Below are 15,256 nucleotides of genomic sequence, written 5' to 3'. Positions count from 1 at the left end.
GATCCCTATTCCCCTTCTTGAAAATAGGAACCACATCCGCAATCCTCCGGCAGTGGTGCTAATCACAGTGTTGCCCCTTTGGCATTCCCTTTAATGTTGCCCGCCAGTCCCTTTTCATACTCCATTTTTGCTTCTCTTATTTTTTTCACCTCCCTTCAACGTTCTGGACCCTGGCTCTCAATTGCATTTTGTACCTGACATCTGTCAGAAGAATATTTTTTCTTCAGCTTAATTTCTCCCTCTTTTTCCTGATGGAGCTCTGGATTTGTTTGCCCTACCTTTCCCCTACAAAGGAATATACCGTTGCCTGTGCCTGATTCATCTCTTTGAAGGTTACTCATTCTTCAGCTACTGTTTTCCTGCCACCTTTGACTTCAATTAATTCAGCCCAGATCCATTTTTATTCCCACTGAAGTTGGTTTTTCACCCTGTTAATTTTTCTTACTCCAGATCGTTCTTTGCCCTTCTCCACAGGCAGCCTAAACCTTCTGGTACAATGATCACTGTCCCCGAAATGTTCCCACATTGACACTCGATCCACTTGGCCCACCTCACTTCTAAGAATCAGGCTGAGCATTGCCTCTTCTCTTGTTGGCCTTGACACATTGCTGCAGAAATTTTTCTTGAACACAATCTCGGAACTCTTGTTCGTCACCACCCTTTACACGACCACTATCCCAGCCAGTATTTGGGCAATAAAAGCCCTCCATTCCTGCAACTCTATAATTCTTGCGCTTCTGTAATTTTTTTGCAAATTTGTTCTTCATCTTTCATGCTCGATGGTGGCCTGTGGACGACACCGTACAGATTACATCTCAGGATGTCCCGAAGCCTCATACGCATTAAGTGAATTTCACATATTACTGTGGCTGCACAGCAAAAGCACGCCATCATTTTGGCACACAGTGAAGCGCAGCAAGAGGAATAGTTTGTTAATCTGGTTTTGGTGGTTCGGGTTGAGGGATGAACGTTGACCAGGACACACAATGCCTGTCTCTTTCAAAGCACACCACAAGATCTTTTACTTACACAGTTGAGTTCTCAAAGGGCAGCAATAAATACAGTCCTCCAGTGACAACCTACAATTATGAGCTCTCGGATTTATTCATTTGCAGACAATTAATCTACCAACATGAAGTTTGGAAAAAATTGGGTTAAACTTGCATTCTTGCTGTAGAACAGTTTTTTCCAAAAACCTTGATCTGCAGAACAAGGGGGTCTGCAGGGTGATGCAATCGAGGCCACAAGGTATTCAATCAGCTTTTACCCTTTATTCAGACTTGCTTCTAGCAGCCAATTTCTGCCGGAACCTACATGTGCTGCTGCAGAGGAAATGATTGGATCAGAAGAAAATGGAAATCCCAAAACCACCAAACACATCAAGCTGAACTAATCATGTTTCTGGTATATCTTCATGTACATAAAGCCTGATGTGCCATTTTGTATACAAAAATACCACACCTCATGTACACAGGGAGTGAAGGAAAGGAAGACAGGAACTGAGTAAAGGACAAAACCGAACCAAAAAGAAAAGTGCATCAAAATAATGAAAGCAAAAGGCAGTGAAGGAAACGATGATGCAGAGAAAAATGCAAGTCACAAACATAAAATAGTTAAAGCCAAAACAATTTTCCACCTTTTAAAATCTGCAAAATGCAACAATACGTAATGGACAAAAAGCTCTAACTGAAACCAAACAGTTAAAATCATTCAAAAAAAATAATTGCTGGACCAAAAATACACATTTCTGAATGTTTATTTATTGCATGGTAGATAACCTGCCTTTTCCAGTGTGAATATTATTTTATTTATTCATTCGTGGGACATGACCGTCCCTGGCTGGCCAGCATTTATTGCCCATCTCTAGTTGCCCTCAGAGGGCAGTTGAGAGTCAACCACATTGCTGTGGCTCTGGAGTCACATATCAGCCAGACCAGGTAAGGATGGCAGATTTCCTTCCCGAAAGGACATTAGTGAACCAAATGGGTTTTTCCGACAATCGACAATGATTTCATGGTCATCAGTAGATTCTTAATCCCAGATATTTTTTATCAAATTCAAATTCCACCATCTGCCGTGGTGGGATTCAAACCTGGGTCCCCAGAACAGTAGCTGAGTTTCTGGATTTGTGGAATCCCCTTTTCCACAACCTTATTGCATCATTTTGCATTTTTTCAGTTACATTACTTAAAATTATTTAATCCAAATAATATGCGAGCTGTCCAGAAGGCCATCAATTCCAAAGAATTAGGCACATTTCTACTCTTTGCATTCATGCCCTTGACCCACACTCCACAGACCACATCCCATTTGAGTCTCCTGGTGTGGAGTTTAAAACATTGCCTAAAATGCAGAGCCCGGAGGCCCTGCTCCAACCGGAGCCCATTCAATCATTATAAATACCTACTTCATACTTCACTGGAATGTCTCATGCCTTTCATATTCCTGTGATCACAGGAGAGTCATTTGACAGGTGGGAGGGGCAATGAGTTCACAATTCTGGCCTGGAGTCTCACCAGCTGATTGTGTCCAACAAGAAATCATGCTACCTGTAATCAATGCAGCCAGATGAGGCTCCCCGGTGGCAATGCCAACTCAACAGAGCTAGCTGATAGACAATTCAAGTAAACAAAAGGTAAACAATTGTTCCCACTGAAATACTGAGGATGCAACATAAATCAGTAGTATAAAGGAAACGTTACAATGTAGACAATATGATAACTATCATTCAGTGCAAAATAAATTAAATAATAATCAAATAGATAAAACCATTAGCCAAGATTGAGAAATTTACATAGAACATAGAACATTACAGCGCAGAACAGGCCCTTCGGCCCACGATGTTGCACCGACCAGTTAAAAAAAAACTGTGACCCTCCAACCTAAACCAATTTCTTTTCGTCCATGAACCTATCTACGGATCTCTTAAACGCCCCCAAACTAGGCGCATTTACTACTGATGCTGGCAGGGCATTCCAATCCCTCACCACCCTCTGGGTAAAGAACCTACCCCTGACATCGGTTCTATAACTACCCCCCCTCAATTTAAAGCCATGCCCCCTCGTGCTGGATTTCTCCATCAGAGGAAAAAGGCTATCACTATCCACCCTATCTAAACCTCTAATCATCTTATATGTTTCAATAAGATCCCCTCTTAGCCGCCGCCTTTCCAGCGAAAACAATCCCAAATCCCTCAGCCTCTCCTCATAGGATCTCCCCTCCATACCAGGCAACATCCTGGTAAACCTCCTCTGCACCCTCTCCAAAGCCTCCACATCCTTCCTGTAATGTGGGGACCAGAACTGCACACAGTACTCCAAGTGCGGCCGCACCAGAGTTGTGTACAGTTGCAACATAACGCTACGACTCCTAAATTCAATCCCCCTACCAATAAACGCCAAGACACCATATGCCTTCTTAACAACCTTATCTACTTGATTCCCAACTTTCAGGGATCTATGCACACTTACACCTAGATCCCTCTGCTCCTCCACACTATTCAAAGTCCTCCCGTTAGCCCTATACTCAACACATCTGTTATTCCTACCAAAGTGAATTACCTCACACTTCTCCGCATTAAACTCCATCCGCCACCTCTCGGCCCAACTTTGCAACCTGTCTAAGTCTTCCTGCAAACTACGACACCCTTCCTCACTGTCTACCACACCACCGACTTTGGTGTCATCAGCAAATTTGCTAATCCACCCAACTATACCCTCATCCAGATCATTAATAAATATTACAAACAGCAGTGGCCCCAAAACAGATCCCTGAGGTACACCACTTGTAACCGCACTCCATGATGAATATTTACTATCAACCACCACCCTCTGTTTCCTATCCGCTAGCCAATTCCTGATCCAATTTCCTAGATCACCCCCAATCCCATACATCTGCATTTTCTGCAGAAGCCTACCATGGTGAACCTTATCAAACGCCTTACTAAAATCCATATATACCACGTCCACTGCCTTGCCCCCATCCACCTCCTTGGTCACTTTCTCAAAAAACTCAATAAGGTTAGTAAGGCACGACCTACCTGCCACAAAACCATGCTGACTATCACCTATCAATTCATTACTCTCCAAATAACTATAAATCCTATCCCTTATAATTTTTTCCAACATCTTGCCGACAACAGAAGTGAGACTCACCGGTCTATAATTCCCGGGGAAGTCTCTGTTCCCCTTCTTAAACAATGGGACAACATTCGCTAACCTCCAATCTTCTGGTACTATACCAGAGGCCAACGACGACCTGAAGATCAGAGCCAGAGGCTCTGCAATCACTTCTCTTGCCTCCCAGAGAATCCTTGGATAAATCCCATCCGGACCAGGGGATTTATCTATTTTCAGACCCTCCAGAATATCCTGCACATCCTCCTTATCAACTGTAATACTGTCTATTCTACTCCCTTGCAACCCAGTGTCCTCCTCAGCTATATTCATGTCCCCTTGCGTGAACACCGAAGAGAAATATTGGTTCAATGCTTCACCAATCTCCTCCGGTTCCACACATAACTTCCCTCTGCCATCTATAACTGGCCCTAAACTTGCCCTAACCAACCTTCTGTTCTTGACATACCTATAGAACGCCTTAGGATTCTCTTTAACCCTATCCGCCAAAGTCTTCTCATGTCCCCTTTTAGCCCTTCTAAGCTCGCTCTTCAACTCCCTCTTAGCCAATCTAAAGCTTTCTAGTGCACTACCCGAGTGCTCACGTCTCATCCGAACATAAGCTTCCTTTTTCTTTTTAACCAACAAAGAAACTTTTTTGGTGCACCACGGTTCCCTAGCCCTACCAATTCCTCCTTGCCTGACAGGGACATACCTATCACAGACTCGCAGTAGCTGCTCCTTGAAAAAACTCCACATGTCGGACGTTCCCAGTCCCTGTAATCTCCTAGTCCAACCTATGTTTCCTAATTCTCTCCTAATAGCCTCATAATTACCCTTCCCCCAGCTAAAACCACTGGCCCGAGGTTCATGCCTATCCCTTTCCATCACTAAGGTGAACGTAACCGAATTGTGGTCACTATCACCAAAATGCACACCAACTTCCAAGTCTAGCACCTGGTCTGGCTCATTTCCCAGCACCAGATCCAATATAGCCTCACCTCTAGTTGGCCTGTCTACATACTGAGTCAAAAAACCTTCCTGCACGCTTTGAACAAAAACTGACCCCTCTAACGAGCTAGAGCTATAACAATTCCAGTCAATTAATGTCAAAAGTGCTAAATGGCCAGCAGCATGCTGTCATTCTTTTCAATCAAGTTCAGTGTCACTAAATTGCTGAAATTACTTAAAATGTTAGTTTTTCAAAGAAATGCAGGAACAATCTTACTGATATCCTCCTCCTAAATAATATTTGAGAAGTGCTGAAGAAAGACTGAAGGATGATGTTTCTGGAACTCCTGAAGCAGTTTGTTTTTCTCTTTTACAGAAATGTTGCCGTTTTGACTGATGTCCTGGACTAATCGTTGAAGTTGCTCCATGGTGGTCTTAATTTTCTGCTCTTCAAACTCCTTTTGCGTTATTTGCTGACAGAATGCAAAACCTGGCACAAAATTTACAGCCAAAATTTAAAATATTCACCAGGGATGGAAGTATTACATAGTGAATAGTCCATAAAAGATAACTTCATTCATATCGCATCTGGTGACATCCCAAATACTTGCTCCCCATTTTTCACCTAATGATTTACTTTTTAAAGTCACCATTTTGTTATGTAAACAAATGTAACAGCCAATTTGCACACAGCAAGATTGAGATCATTAATCTATGAAATTGTTCTAACTGTTCTTTAGTAATGATGGTTGAGGGAGGCATGCTGACAGGTATTGGAGCTGATATGGTTGATAGAGAGAACTATTTCCTCTGGTGAAGAGTTCAGAATATGGTGGGACATTACCGAAAAATTCGAGCCAGACTGTTGTGGGATGTTATCAGGCAGCATGTCTTCACACAACCTTCTGCCTGAAAAAGTCTGTAAAAGCTGGTGGTCAGTTTAACATTTCAAAGCTGGGATTACTAGATTTATGTTGGATAAAAAATATTGAGAGATATGGAACAAAGGCAGGTAAACGGAACTGAGGCGCAGATCAGCCATGATCTAATTGAAGAGCAGTCTTGCGTGGCTGAATGACCTGCTCATGTTCTATTTGTGCAGTGGGAGTTTTCGCATCCACTTGAGCTATCATAACAAGCAGACAATGTCTGAATTTAACATCACTTTAAATAGATGGTGCATTAACATGCTTGATACTGCACCAGAGTGTCAGCCTGGATTTAGTGCTTATCTCAAAGAAAAGGCTCAAAGAAAAGCTTTTTGATCAACTGTTTCAACAGTAATCGCTGGTGGGACTAATTCATGCCACTGATCAGTTCAAATGACAATTAACATTCTTGCTGCAGTAGCTTCTCCAAGACTCTGAGGGGCACTGCAGACAATTCGCTGGAATCTACTCAATTCCCACAATTATCCACAACTGGTATTTGTCTGGAACCTCAATATGGACATTGTCTCAAAGCACCTAACCTGGGAATAGCTGAAAGAAATATAAAGGATGGTTACTGATGCTTGCTATAAAACTCAAGCAGGTGACCTCGTTTGACTGAACAGGTACTTTTGGAGAAGATGGCAAGAAATGTAAAGTAAATCCACTTTTCAAAGCCATAAAGAACTTTGCTGTAGCACCATTTCTTCCACGGGGAACTTGTGCCGATTTAAACTGCTTTCAAATCTTGGCGACATTTATTTCTTTTGGAATGCTGCAGTATTTTTTTGTACTCTTTCCCCAATTTTGAAAATATCTGGAAGATCAAGGAGACAATCAGCGCCCTTTTAAATATCAAAGGCACCAGCTGTGATCGCAGCCTTTCATTTTCATATCCACTGTGTGTTTCGCAGCTTTAGCCACCAGATCTTCAAACAGACAAATCTCAAGTGACTCTTAGCATTTTATACTGTACCATCAGCAAACTGGGGTTTACCATTGTTTAGAAACTTAACTGGACTAGCCATATAAATACCGCGGCTCACAAAGGTAAGATACTGGGAATCCTGTGGAGAGTAACTCATCTCCTGACTCTCCAAAGCATGTTCACCATCTACAAGGCACAAGTCTGGAGTGTGATGGAATACTCTCCACTTGCCTGGATAGATGCAGCTCCAACAACACTTGAAGTTTTGTCCAGGACAAAGTAGCCTGCTTTGGTACCCCATTCACAAACATTCACTCCCTCCACCATCAAGACACAGTAGCAGCCATGTGTACCATCTCCAAGATGCACTGCAGGAACTCACCAAGGCTCCTTACATAGCACCTTCCAAACCTATGTCCACTACCACCTAGAAGGACAAGAGCAGCAGAAACCTGGGAACACTACCATTTGCAAGCTCCTCTCCGAATCACTCACCATCCTGACTTGGAAATATATCGCCATTCCTTCACTGTCACTGGGTCAAAAACCTGGAACTCCCTCCCGTATGGCACAGTGGATGTACCTACATCACAACAACCTGTAATGGTTGAGAGTGCCAGGTCATGGCGTTGGGACTCTCCTGGTGGAGGAGGGGGAAATATTAGTGTGGGTCAGTGCCATGGTTACCCACAAGCTAGAAGTGGTTTTAACTCTAACTTTTCTGGGTAACTATTGCTGTTTGACACTTAAAATCATCTGAAATTTGTGATTGAAAGCACATCATCAGATGGTTCCCAGTGCAGGGGAATTTCCCAAAGGAAGCTTGAATTTCCTGGGCAATTGCCATGCAATCTGTACCCAAGAACATCCGGGAAAGTTTAAGTTTTAAGTTTATTTACCAATGTCATAAGTGGGCTTACATTAACACTGCATTGCAGTTACTGTGAAAATCCCCCAGTCACCACACTCCGGCGCCTGTTCAGGTACACAGGAGGGAGAATTTAGCATGGCCAATGCACCCTAACCAGCACATCTGTCGGACAGTGTGTGAGGGGGGGGGGGGGTCCCTCCAGCGCATCTTTGGAGTACTCCCCCAGATACACTGCCCCAGTGCTTGTAAGTTATTGGTCATTGTCTTTACCAGATTTTCCTCAACCTCAGCATACAATCAAAGGCTGCAATCAGCCAGAGGTCCCATCTTTCAGATGAAGCATGAAAGAGTCGGCCATATATGCTGGCTCCAGTGGATGTAAAAGATCCCATGGCAGTAGTCAGGGAAAATGAATGTCCCTCACAAACCAACTGCACTCAAAAATAAAACCATGAATTGATTTTGAAACACTTTGGAAAATCGAGAGGATGTAAAAGGTGCAACATAAATGCATCTTCCAGTAAAACAGGCTCAAATGCACCATGAGTAAAACAATTAACAGAACTAAGATTTTCAAATCCAATAATATTGATAAGGCACTCCACTTGCAGATGGTTTTATTCGTCATCCTCTCCACGAGATCAGCTCACAACCAGAAAGCAAGGATAAGCTTCTCAGTTGTGTTAACTTGAACTTTGCATTGTCAGCACAGAATTAAACTTGGGACTTCAACTAGATCGTTCATCATCATCTATTCAACAAATAAATATCCCTGCAATACAATAATTCCAGATAGATGTGAAGTGTAAAGTAGCTAAAAGAACCAAGGGAATCAAAGAATTTGCATGCTTTCAATAAGCAATGTGCCCAAAGTACCTGTGGAAGCATCAGGGTCCCCTTCTTCCTGAAGCAGGAGAAGCTTCTTCCTGACCATATGAAGCAGAGAACCAGGGATCTGTTTCATTGAACAACAGGGGAGGAACAAAATATTAAATTGTCATGCTCAACCTTATCGATATTTCATCGTTCATTGTCTCTACTTCAAAAATACAAGTAGTTTTAAGTACTTTGCGAAGATATAATTCAACCTGTTAAAAACTGCTGACAAACCACTTCATTCTCAATACCTACCCTAATATGTGAAAATATGAGCTTAAGGAGCTAGTTCATTTATTATGGTATACCAGGTTTGTAAACTGCAAGTAGAAAACAACTTTAGAACAATCTATTATGTTGCAAATTTCAAGTATTTGCAGAACAAAGGGATACAGGAAAACAGAACATGCACATGGAATGAGCTACTGCTCATATGGAGAAAAACAACTCATGTTTTCATCACTCCTTTAACAGAGAAACATCTGCAAGTGGTTCATAACAAATTGAAATAAGGACACCCAACAAACCACAGGAGGAAACGTTGTGGGATAAGCATGAAGGAAATCTGAAAGCAGTGGGAGAGAGGGAGGTGGGAAAAGTTTAGGGAGAGAATTTCATTGCATGCAACTATGTGACTGCAGCTACAACTGGGGGTGGGTGCAAATTGAGAGAGGGAATGCATCAGAAGTTACAGTCAGGCAAACAGAAAGCTCAAATGGAGATGAAGGGCGTGAAGAAGTTACAGAGGTAGGGAAGGGTGAAGTCACACAGTGATTTTAACAATAAGATTGGAACTTTAATCTGGTGTTGTTGGGTGACTAGCAGCCAAGGTCAGTAAGGTCAATGGGTAAACAGCACAGTTTTGCTGGAGTCAAAGCTGATGGAAGATGGAGGATGGGAGGGCAGCCCAGAAGAAAATTCAGAATAATCACTTTGAAGTGATAAAATGCAACAAATGGACTGAGGACAGGGTGGAGATGGAGGATGTTGGCTAAGATGGAAGTTTATTGGCCTTGCTGACTCAGTTCTAAGCTCAACTCAGGGTCAAATTGAACATTAAGACCTCAAACAGTTTGTATCACTCTGAGACAGTGGCTGGGAAGGGAAGGAAATCAGTGCTTAGGGCACCAGTTTTCACTGCAAGAAATAGGAGAAGTAAGCCAGACAGCCTCTCGAGCCTTATCCACTGGACTATGGCTGATCTTCTACATCAAACCCACATTCCTGCCCTGTGAAGACAATGGGCAGATCCTGCAGGATTGGAAGCAGTGATGCACTTCGGGACCCTGACGAAGTTCTGATGCTCACACATGCACTGTCATTGCCTGGGAAGTTTAATTTCTGATAGGCAAATTTAAACTACCCCAAGCCCACCACGAGAGTCTCTTACACTGATCTGTGTCAGAAATTCTGGTTAGATTGATAGTACTTACCCAGTTACTGACGGTGGAATTGTTTCAGAGTTGGATTTCTGGTGTAACTCAGTTAGGAGTAATCCATACCAACTCAACCACCCCCTTGACCAACCTAGCCACCTACCACCCCCTCACACTCCCCAAACTCAACTTCCCACGCCCCCCCCCATCCTGTCACATCCCTAACCATACCACCAACCCGACTACCCACTCCCATCTTGCACAGCCAGCCATCTGCCAATCCCACTGAAAGACGTGAAACTTTAAAAACAAAACTTGAAAAAATAGCAATGTGGTAAAAAAAAGGAAGAATGCACTCTGTGGTGTTCCTCTTCACCAGTTTTCTCCCGGATTGCTACATCGTTCCAGCCGGGATCTGAAAGTGTGCAGAAAGGTAAGGATGCAATCATCTTTGTAGTCAACAGCGATGCACACAGCATTACCACTGCCCGGAAAATCTGGCTGAATAGCTTCCATCCTTAGAACAATCAACCACAGAAAATCGTGCTTCATCCAAGACTAGGTTCAAATAAGCAAAAGGCAGTGGAGGGTTTGGGAGGCGGTGAGGACAGAGAGCTGGGAGCCAAGCAGCCTACAAGTTGAAGCTAACCATCCATCTGTGGATGAGGGGCGTTATCCAGAAGAAGATTTGGCTGTATCCTTATGGGAATTCTATGGGCAACAGTGCAAAGATGGCGAGAGAAGACAATGCTAGAGATATTCTGACTACAACAGTCAACCAAGTCAAACAATGTTGCTTATATTTATTAATGATCTGGATGAGGGTATAGTTGGGTGGATTAGCAAATTTGCTGATGACACCAAAGTCGGTGGTGTGGTAGACAGTGAGGAAGGGTGTCGTAGTTTGCAGGAAGACTTAGACAGGTTGCAAAGTTGGGCCGAGAGGTGGCGGATGGAGTTTAATGCGGAGAAGTGTGAGGTAATTCACTTTGGTAGGAATAACAGATGTGTTGAGTATAGGGCTAACGGGAGGACTTTGAATAGTGTGGAGGAGCAGAGGGATCTAGGTGTATGTGTGCATAGATCCCTGAAAGTTGGGAATCAAGTAGATAAGGTTGTTAAGAAGGCATATGGTGTCTTGGCGTTTATTGGTAGGGGGATTGAATTTAGGAGTCGTAGCGTTATGTTGCAACTGTACACAACTCTGGTGCGGCCGCACTTGGAGTACTGTGTGCAGTTCTGGTCCCCACATTACAGGAAGGATGTGGAGGCTTTGGAGAGGGTGCAGAGGAGGTTTACCAGGATGTTGCCTGGTATGGAGGGGAGATCCTATGAGGAGAGGCTGAGGGATTTGGGATTGTTTTCGCTGGAAAGGCGGCGGCTAAGAGGGGATCTTATTGAAACATATAAGATGATTAGAGGTTTAGATAGGGTGGATAGTGATAGCCTTTTTCCTCTGATGGAGAAATCCAGCACGAGGGGGCATGGCTTTAAATTGAGGGGGGGTAGTTATAGAACCGATGTCAGGGGTAGGTTCTTTACCCAGAGGGTGGTGAGGGATTGGAATGCCCTGCCAGCATCAGTAGTAAATGCGCCTAGTTTGGGGGCGTTTAAGAGATCCGTAGATAGGTTCATGGACGAAAAGAAATTGGTTTAGGTTGGAGGGTCACAGTTTTTTTTTTTAACTGGTCGGTGCAACATCGTGGGCCGAAGGGCCTGTTCTGCGCTGTAATGTTCTATGTTCTATGTTCTATATTAAGTCATGTTCAAAAAAGCATTGCAAAATACAGAATTCAGGACCAGAAAATAGGAGGGATGTTGAGGAACATGAGCAGGAGGAAGAGTGCATCATTCTGATGCTGGAGCGGAGAGGCTATCAACATGGCCTCTTTCCCTATTGCAAATCTGACAACGTTCCACTTTCAGAAAAGACAGAAATTCTCAGGAGTCACAACATAAAAAACTTCTTCAATCTCTGCAGGGTCCGGGCTTCAAACAACAAGCCATGTTCACACAAGAACTGTCCCACACGTTTCAAGGAGCAAGCAACTACCAACAGATAAAGAAAGCGAGAATATCTAATAAAATGCTTTCCTCAATGGACCCCTCCACCTTTCTCGTCAATACAGTACCTTGAAAACATCAGTGTGGTTATCCATTAGGAATATGACCAGTGCCTCGGCTTGCGTTTTTGATATAGATTGATTTTGTATGATAGCTTTGGTGAAAGTTCTCCTTATTACAGTCCTGTTGGTGTTCTGCAACAAAAAAAATCAAAAATCAAAGGGTTAAAGCACAAGGCCTGGCAGCAACAATGAGTCTGGACGAACACTGGTACAGCCTCACACACAACAGTTTGTACAATTCTGATGGTCATAAGACAGCAACATCAAGGCACTGGCAGCAATGCACAACTGAAAGAAAGAACAAACTTGAATTTCTACAGACCAAGGATCGTGATATCCCAAAGCACTTTCGATCCAGTGAAAAGCTTTGGAAATGTAGTCACTGTTGCAGAGTAAAAACACCAGTAGTCAATTTTGGCAAGGCAAACTCCCACAAAACAGCAATCCGCTGGTGGCTAGATTATCCAAGAGATATCTTTTAAGGGATAAATAATGGCCAGGACGTGGGGAGAACCATTGCTGTTCTTCGAATAATGCCATGGCATCTTTTATAAATGAGGAGAGTAGCAGCAGTGGAAGGGTACTTTTCTAACTGGAGATCTGTGACAAGTGGTGTTCCAAAAGGATCAGTGCTGGGATCTCTATTGTTTGTGTATATATGATTTGGAGGAAAATGTAGGTGGTCTGATTCGTAAATTTGCACATGATACAAAAATTGGGTGAGTAGCGGATAGTGAGGAGGATTGTCAGAGGATACAGCAGGATATAAATCGGCTGGAGACCTGGGCCGAAAGATGGCAGATGGAATTTAACCCGGACAAATGTGAGGTGATGCGAATTGGAAGGTCTACTGCAGAAGGCAAGTATACAGTAAATAGTAGAGCCCTTAGAAATATTAACATAGAGGGATCTAAGCGTGCAGATCCACAGCTCCCTAAAGGTGGCAAGTCCAGTGGACAAGGTGGTCAAGGCGGCGTATGGCATGCTGGCCTTCATCAGCGAGGGCATTAAATATAGGAATTAGAAAATAATGTTGCAGCTGTATAAGACTTTGGTCAGGCCGCATTTGGAATATTATGTACAATTCTGGTCACCACACTACTGTAAGCATGTTGATGCACTGGAAAGGGTGCAGAAGAGATTAACCAGGATGTTGCCTGGTTTGGAGGATATGGACTAGGAATAAAGGTTGAACAAACTTGGGTTGTTTTTACTGGGGCGTCAGAGGATGGGGTGGGGGGGTGGGGGGTAGAGGTTTACAAGATTATGACAGGTTTGGATAGAGTGGATAGTCAGAGTCCTTTTCCCAAGGCCGAAGGGTCAATTACTCTGGGTCATAGGTTGAAAGTGAGAGGGGGAAAGTTTAAAAGAGATGGAAGGGGCAAGTTTTTCATACACAGGGTGGTGAATGCCTGGAACGTGCTGCCGGAGGTGGTGGTGGAAGCAGATTCTATAACAATGTTCATGAGGCATCTGGATAGATACATGAATAGGCAGGAATAGAGGGAGTTGGACCACGTAGAGGTAAGAAAATATTAGATTAGAGAGGCATCTGTGTCGGCACAGACTTGGTGGGCCGAAGGGCCTGTTCCTGTGCTGTACTGTTCTTTGTATGTGGTGAGCAGGCGCTATATTTTTTAAAAATCTAATATATTGGTACAATTCCCTTCTATACAGTTTATCTCGGTTGCATTCTGTAATGCTGGAAACAGACCCTCTCCGTCTGACAGGGAATCAAGGGATCTGGATTGCATTTTCCAGCACCTCTACACAAGACATTTGTTTCTTAGGTGACCTGCACGGGGCAGTTTTAACGCACTAACCAAACATGATTGATGATCAGTGAGTTTGGGTCTAGAATTGTGGTAATCTATACACATCTCTCACAAATTAGATTTTCTCATGTACGTGAAACCACATTAAGAATGTTCCACCTGCAGGTTCAAATCAAAACCCCCCTTCAGTCTGTGCTTATTCTACCACTGCCCCATCTGCCCCAAATTTCTCTCCCTGTAACCATCATCTCCTGCCCCTTTCTGTATGTTCAGCCTTCACCATATTCCTTTCTTGCTCAGCAACGTAGGAATTGCGAGACAAAAAGAAACCAAGGTTCACTTGTTCACCTTCTACTATCCGAGTGGACACATCACACGATGATAATGGAGTTATTGATCAATTGTAGTGATCAATCTCTATCAATGAGTCTACAACAGACCCAGAAACAAGGTGAGGAAAACCGAGTGAAGAGATTTGGAAATGAGTGTTCCCCCCGGCAACCCTTCCCCCCCAAAGTATGTTATCCACCCTATGCCATGTCACCAATTACTCATCTTATAAAACACTTTCAAATGTACTTGTGTGCTTGAAGATTGCTACATAAAAGCAACATCTTAATATTGCAGTGCTGATAGTCACCTCATACTCAGAAATAATTAGTTTTATATAGCACGGCTAACTGCCATTGGTTCACTCTACCAGTTGCTGATGAATAAATGATATTGAAAATTAGGATGCATTATCCATTAAACTTTAGCTTTAAGTTGCAACATTTAAAACTGCAACTATGATGCAGATTGGTTGGGTTATGATTTCAAAGTGAAGCATATATACATATAAAATACATGTGCGCACACAAGAACTTGATGCAAACTCTCCTCTTGGTAACCAGGGGCTTCAGTACATAAGCCAGACTCTCACTCCCAATGAGTGCTGTATTTTCAAGGGTGTCACCTTTCAGGGGAGACATTCAACAAACTTGTGTCTATCAGATGGGTGTAAAAGATCCTGCAGGAATTATTTCACAAAGGAGGAGTGTTCTTGGTGTCTTGATCAACATTTATCTTTCAACCAGCATCACTAAAACAGATTATCCAGTTATTTATCCAATTGTTTATGGAATTTTGCTGTGTACGAATTGGCTGACACATTTCCTACAATAGTCATTTGTTAGCTCCAAGTGTATTGGATGCCCCAGGCTCGTGGAAGGCGCGGTTTAAATAAAAATTCTTCCTTTTTAGCCCAAGTTCTAGAAATCGATTTTTGGGAATTGTCACAAAGCTGTTTTCACACAGAATGGTCCAGGAA

The 15,256-nt window shown here is 43.1% G+C and overlaps 1 protein-coding gene across 1 annotated transcript in view; it reads right to left on the bottom strand.

The window, feature by feature from the left end:
* Nucleotides 1-5,245: 5,245 nt before the first annotated feature.
* The window catches only part of depdc4 (DEP domain containing 4), a 34,402-nt gene continuing 24,391 nt past the window's right edge, over nucleotides 5,246-15,256 (bottom strand). The window contains exons 7-9 of the mRNA XM_078221089.1: nucleotides 12,179-12,304; nucleotides 8,671-8,749; nucleotides 5,246-5,556 (exon numbers count right to left, since the gene is read on the bottom strand). Coding sequence (XP_078077215.1) covers nucleotides 5,357-5,556; nucleotides 8,671-8,749; nucleotides 12,179-12,304 — 405 coding nt within the window. The 3' untranslated portion in view covers nucleotides 5,246-5,356. The remainder of the gene's footprint in view (nucleotides 5,557-8,670; nucleotides 8,750-12,178; nucleotides 12,305-15,256) is intronic.

Source organism: Mustelus asterias, chromosome 9 (assembly GCF_964213995.1).
Source record: "Mustelus asterias chromosome 9, sMusAst1.hap1.1, whole genome shotgun sequence".
NCBI classification, from domain to species: Eukaryota; Metazoa; Chordata; class Chondrichthyes; order Carcharhiniformes; family Triakidae; genus Mustelus; species Mustelus asterias.
The sequence above is the reverse complement of the archived record's forward strand: the minus strand, read 5'-3'. Positions and strand labels throughout refer to the sequence as shown.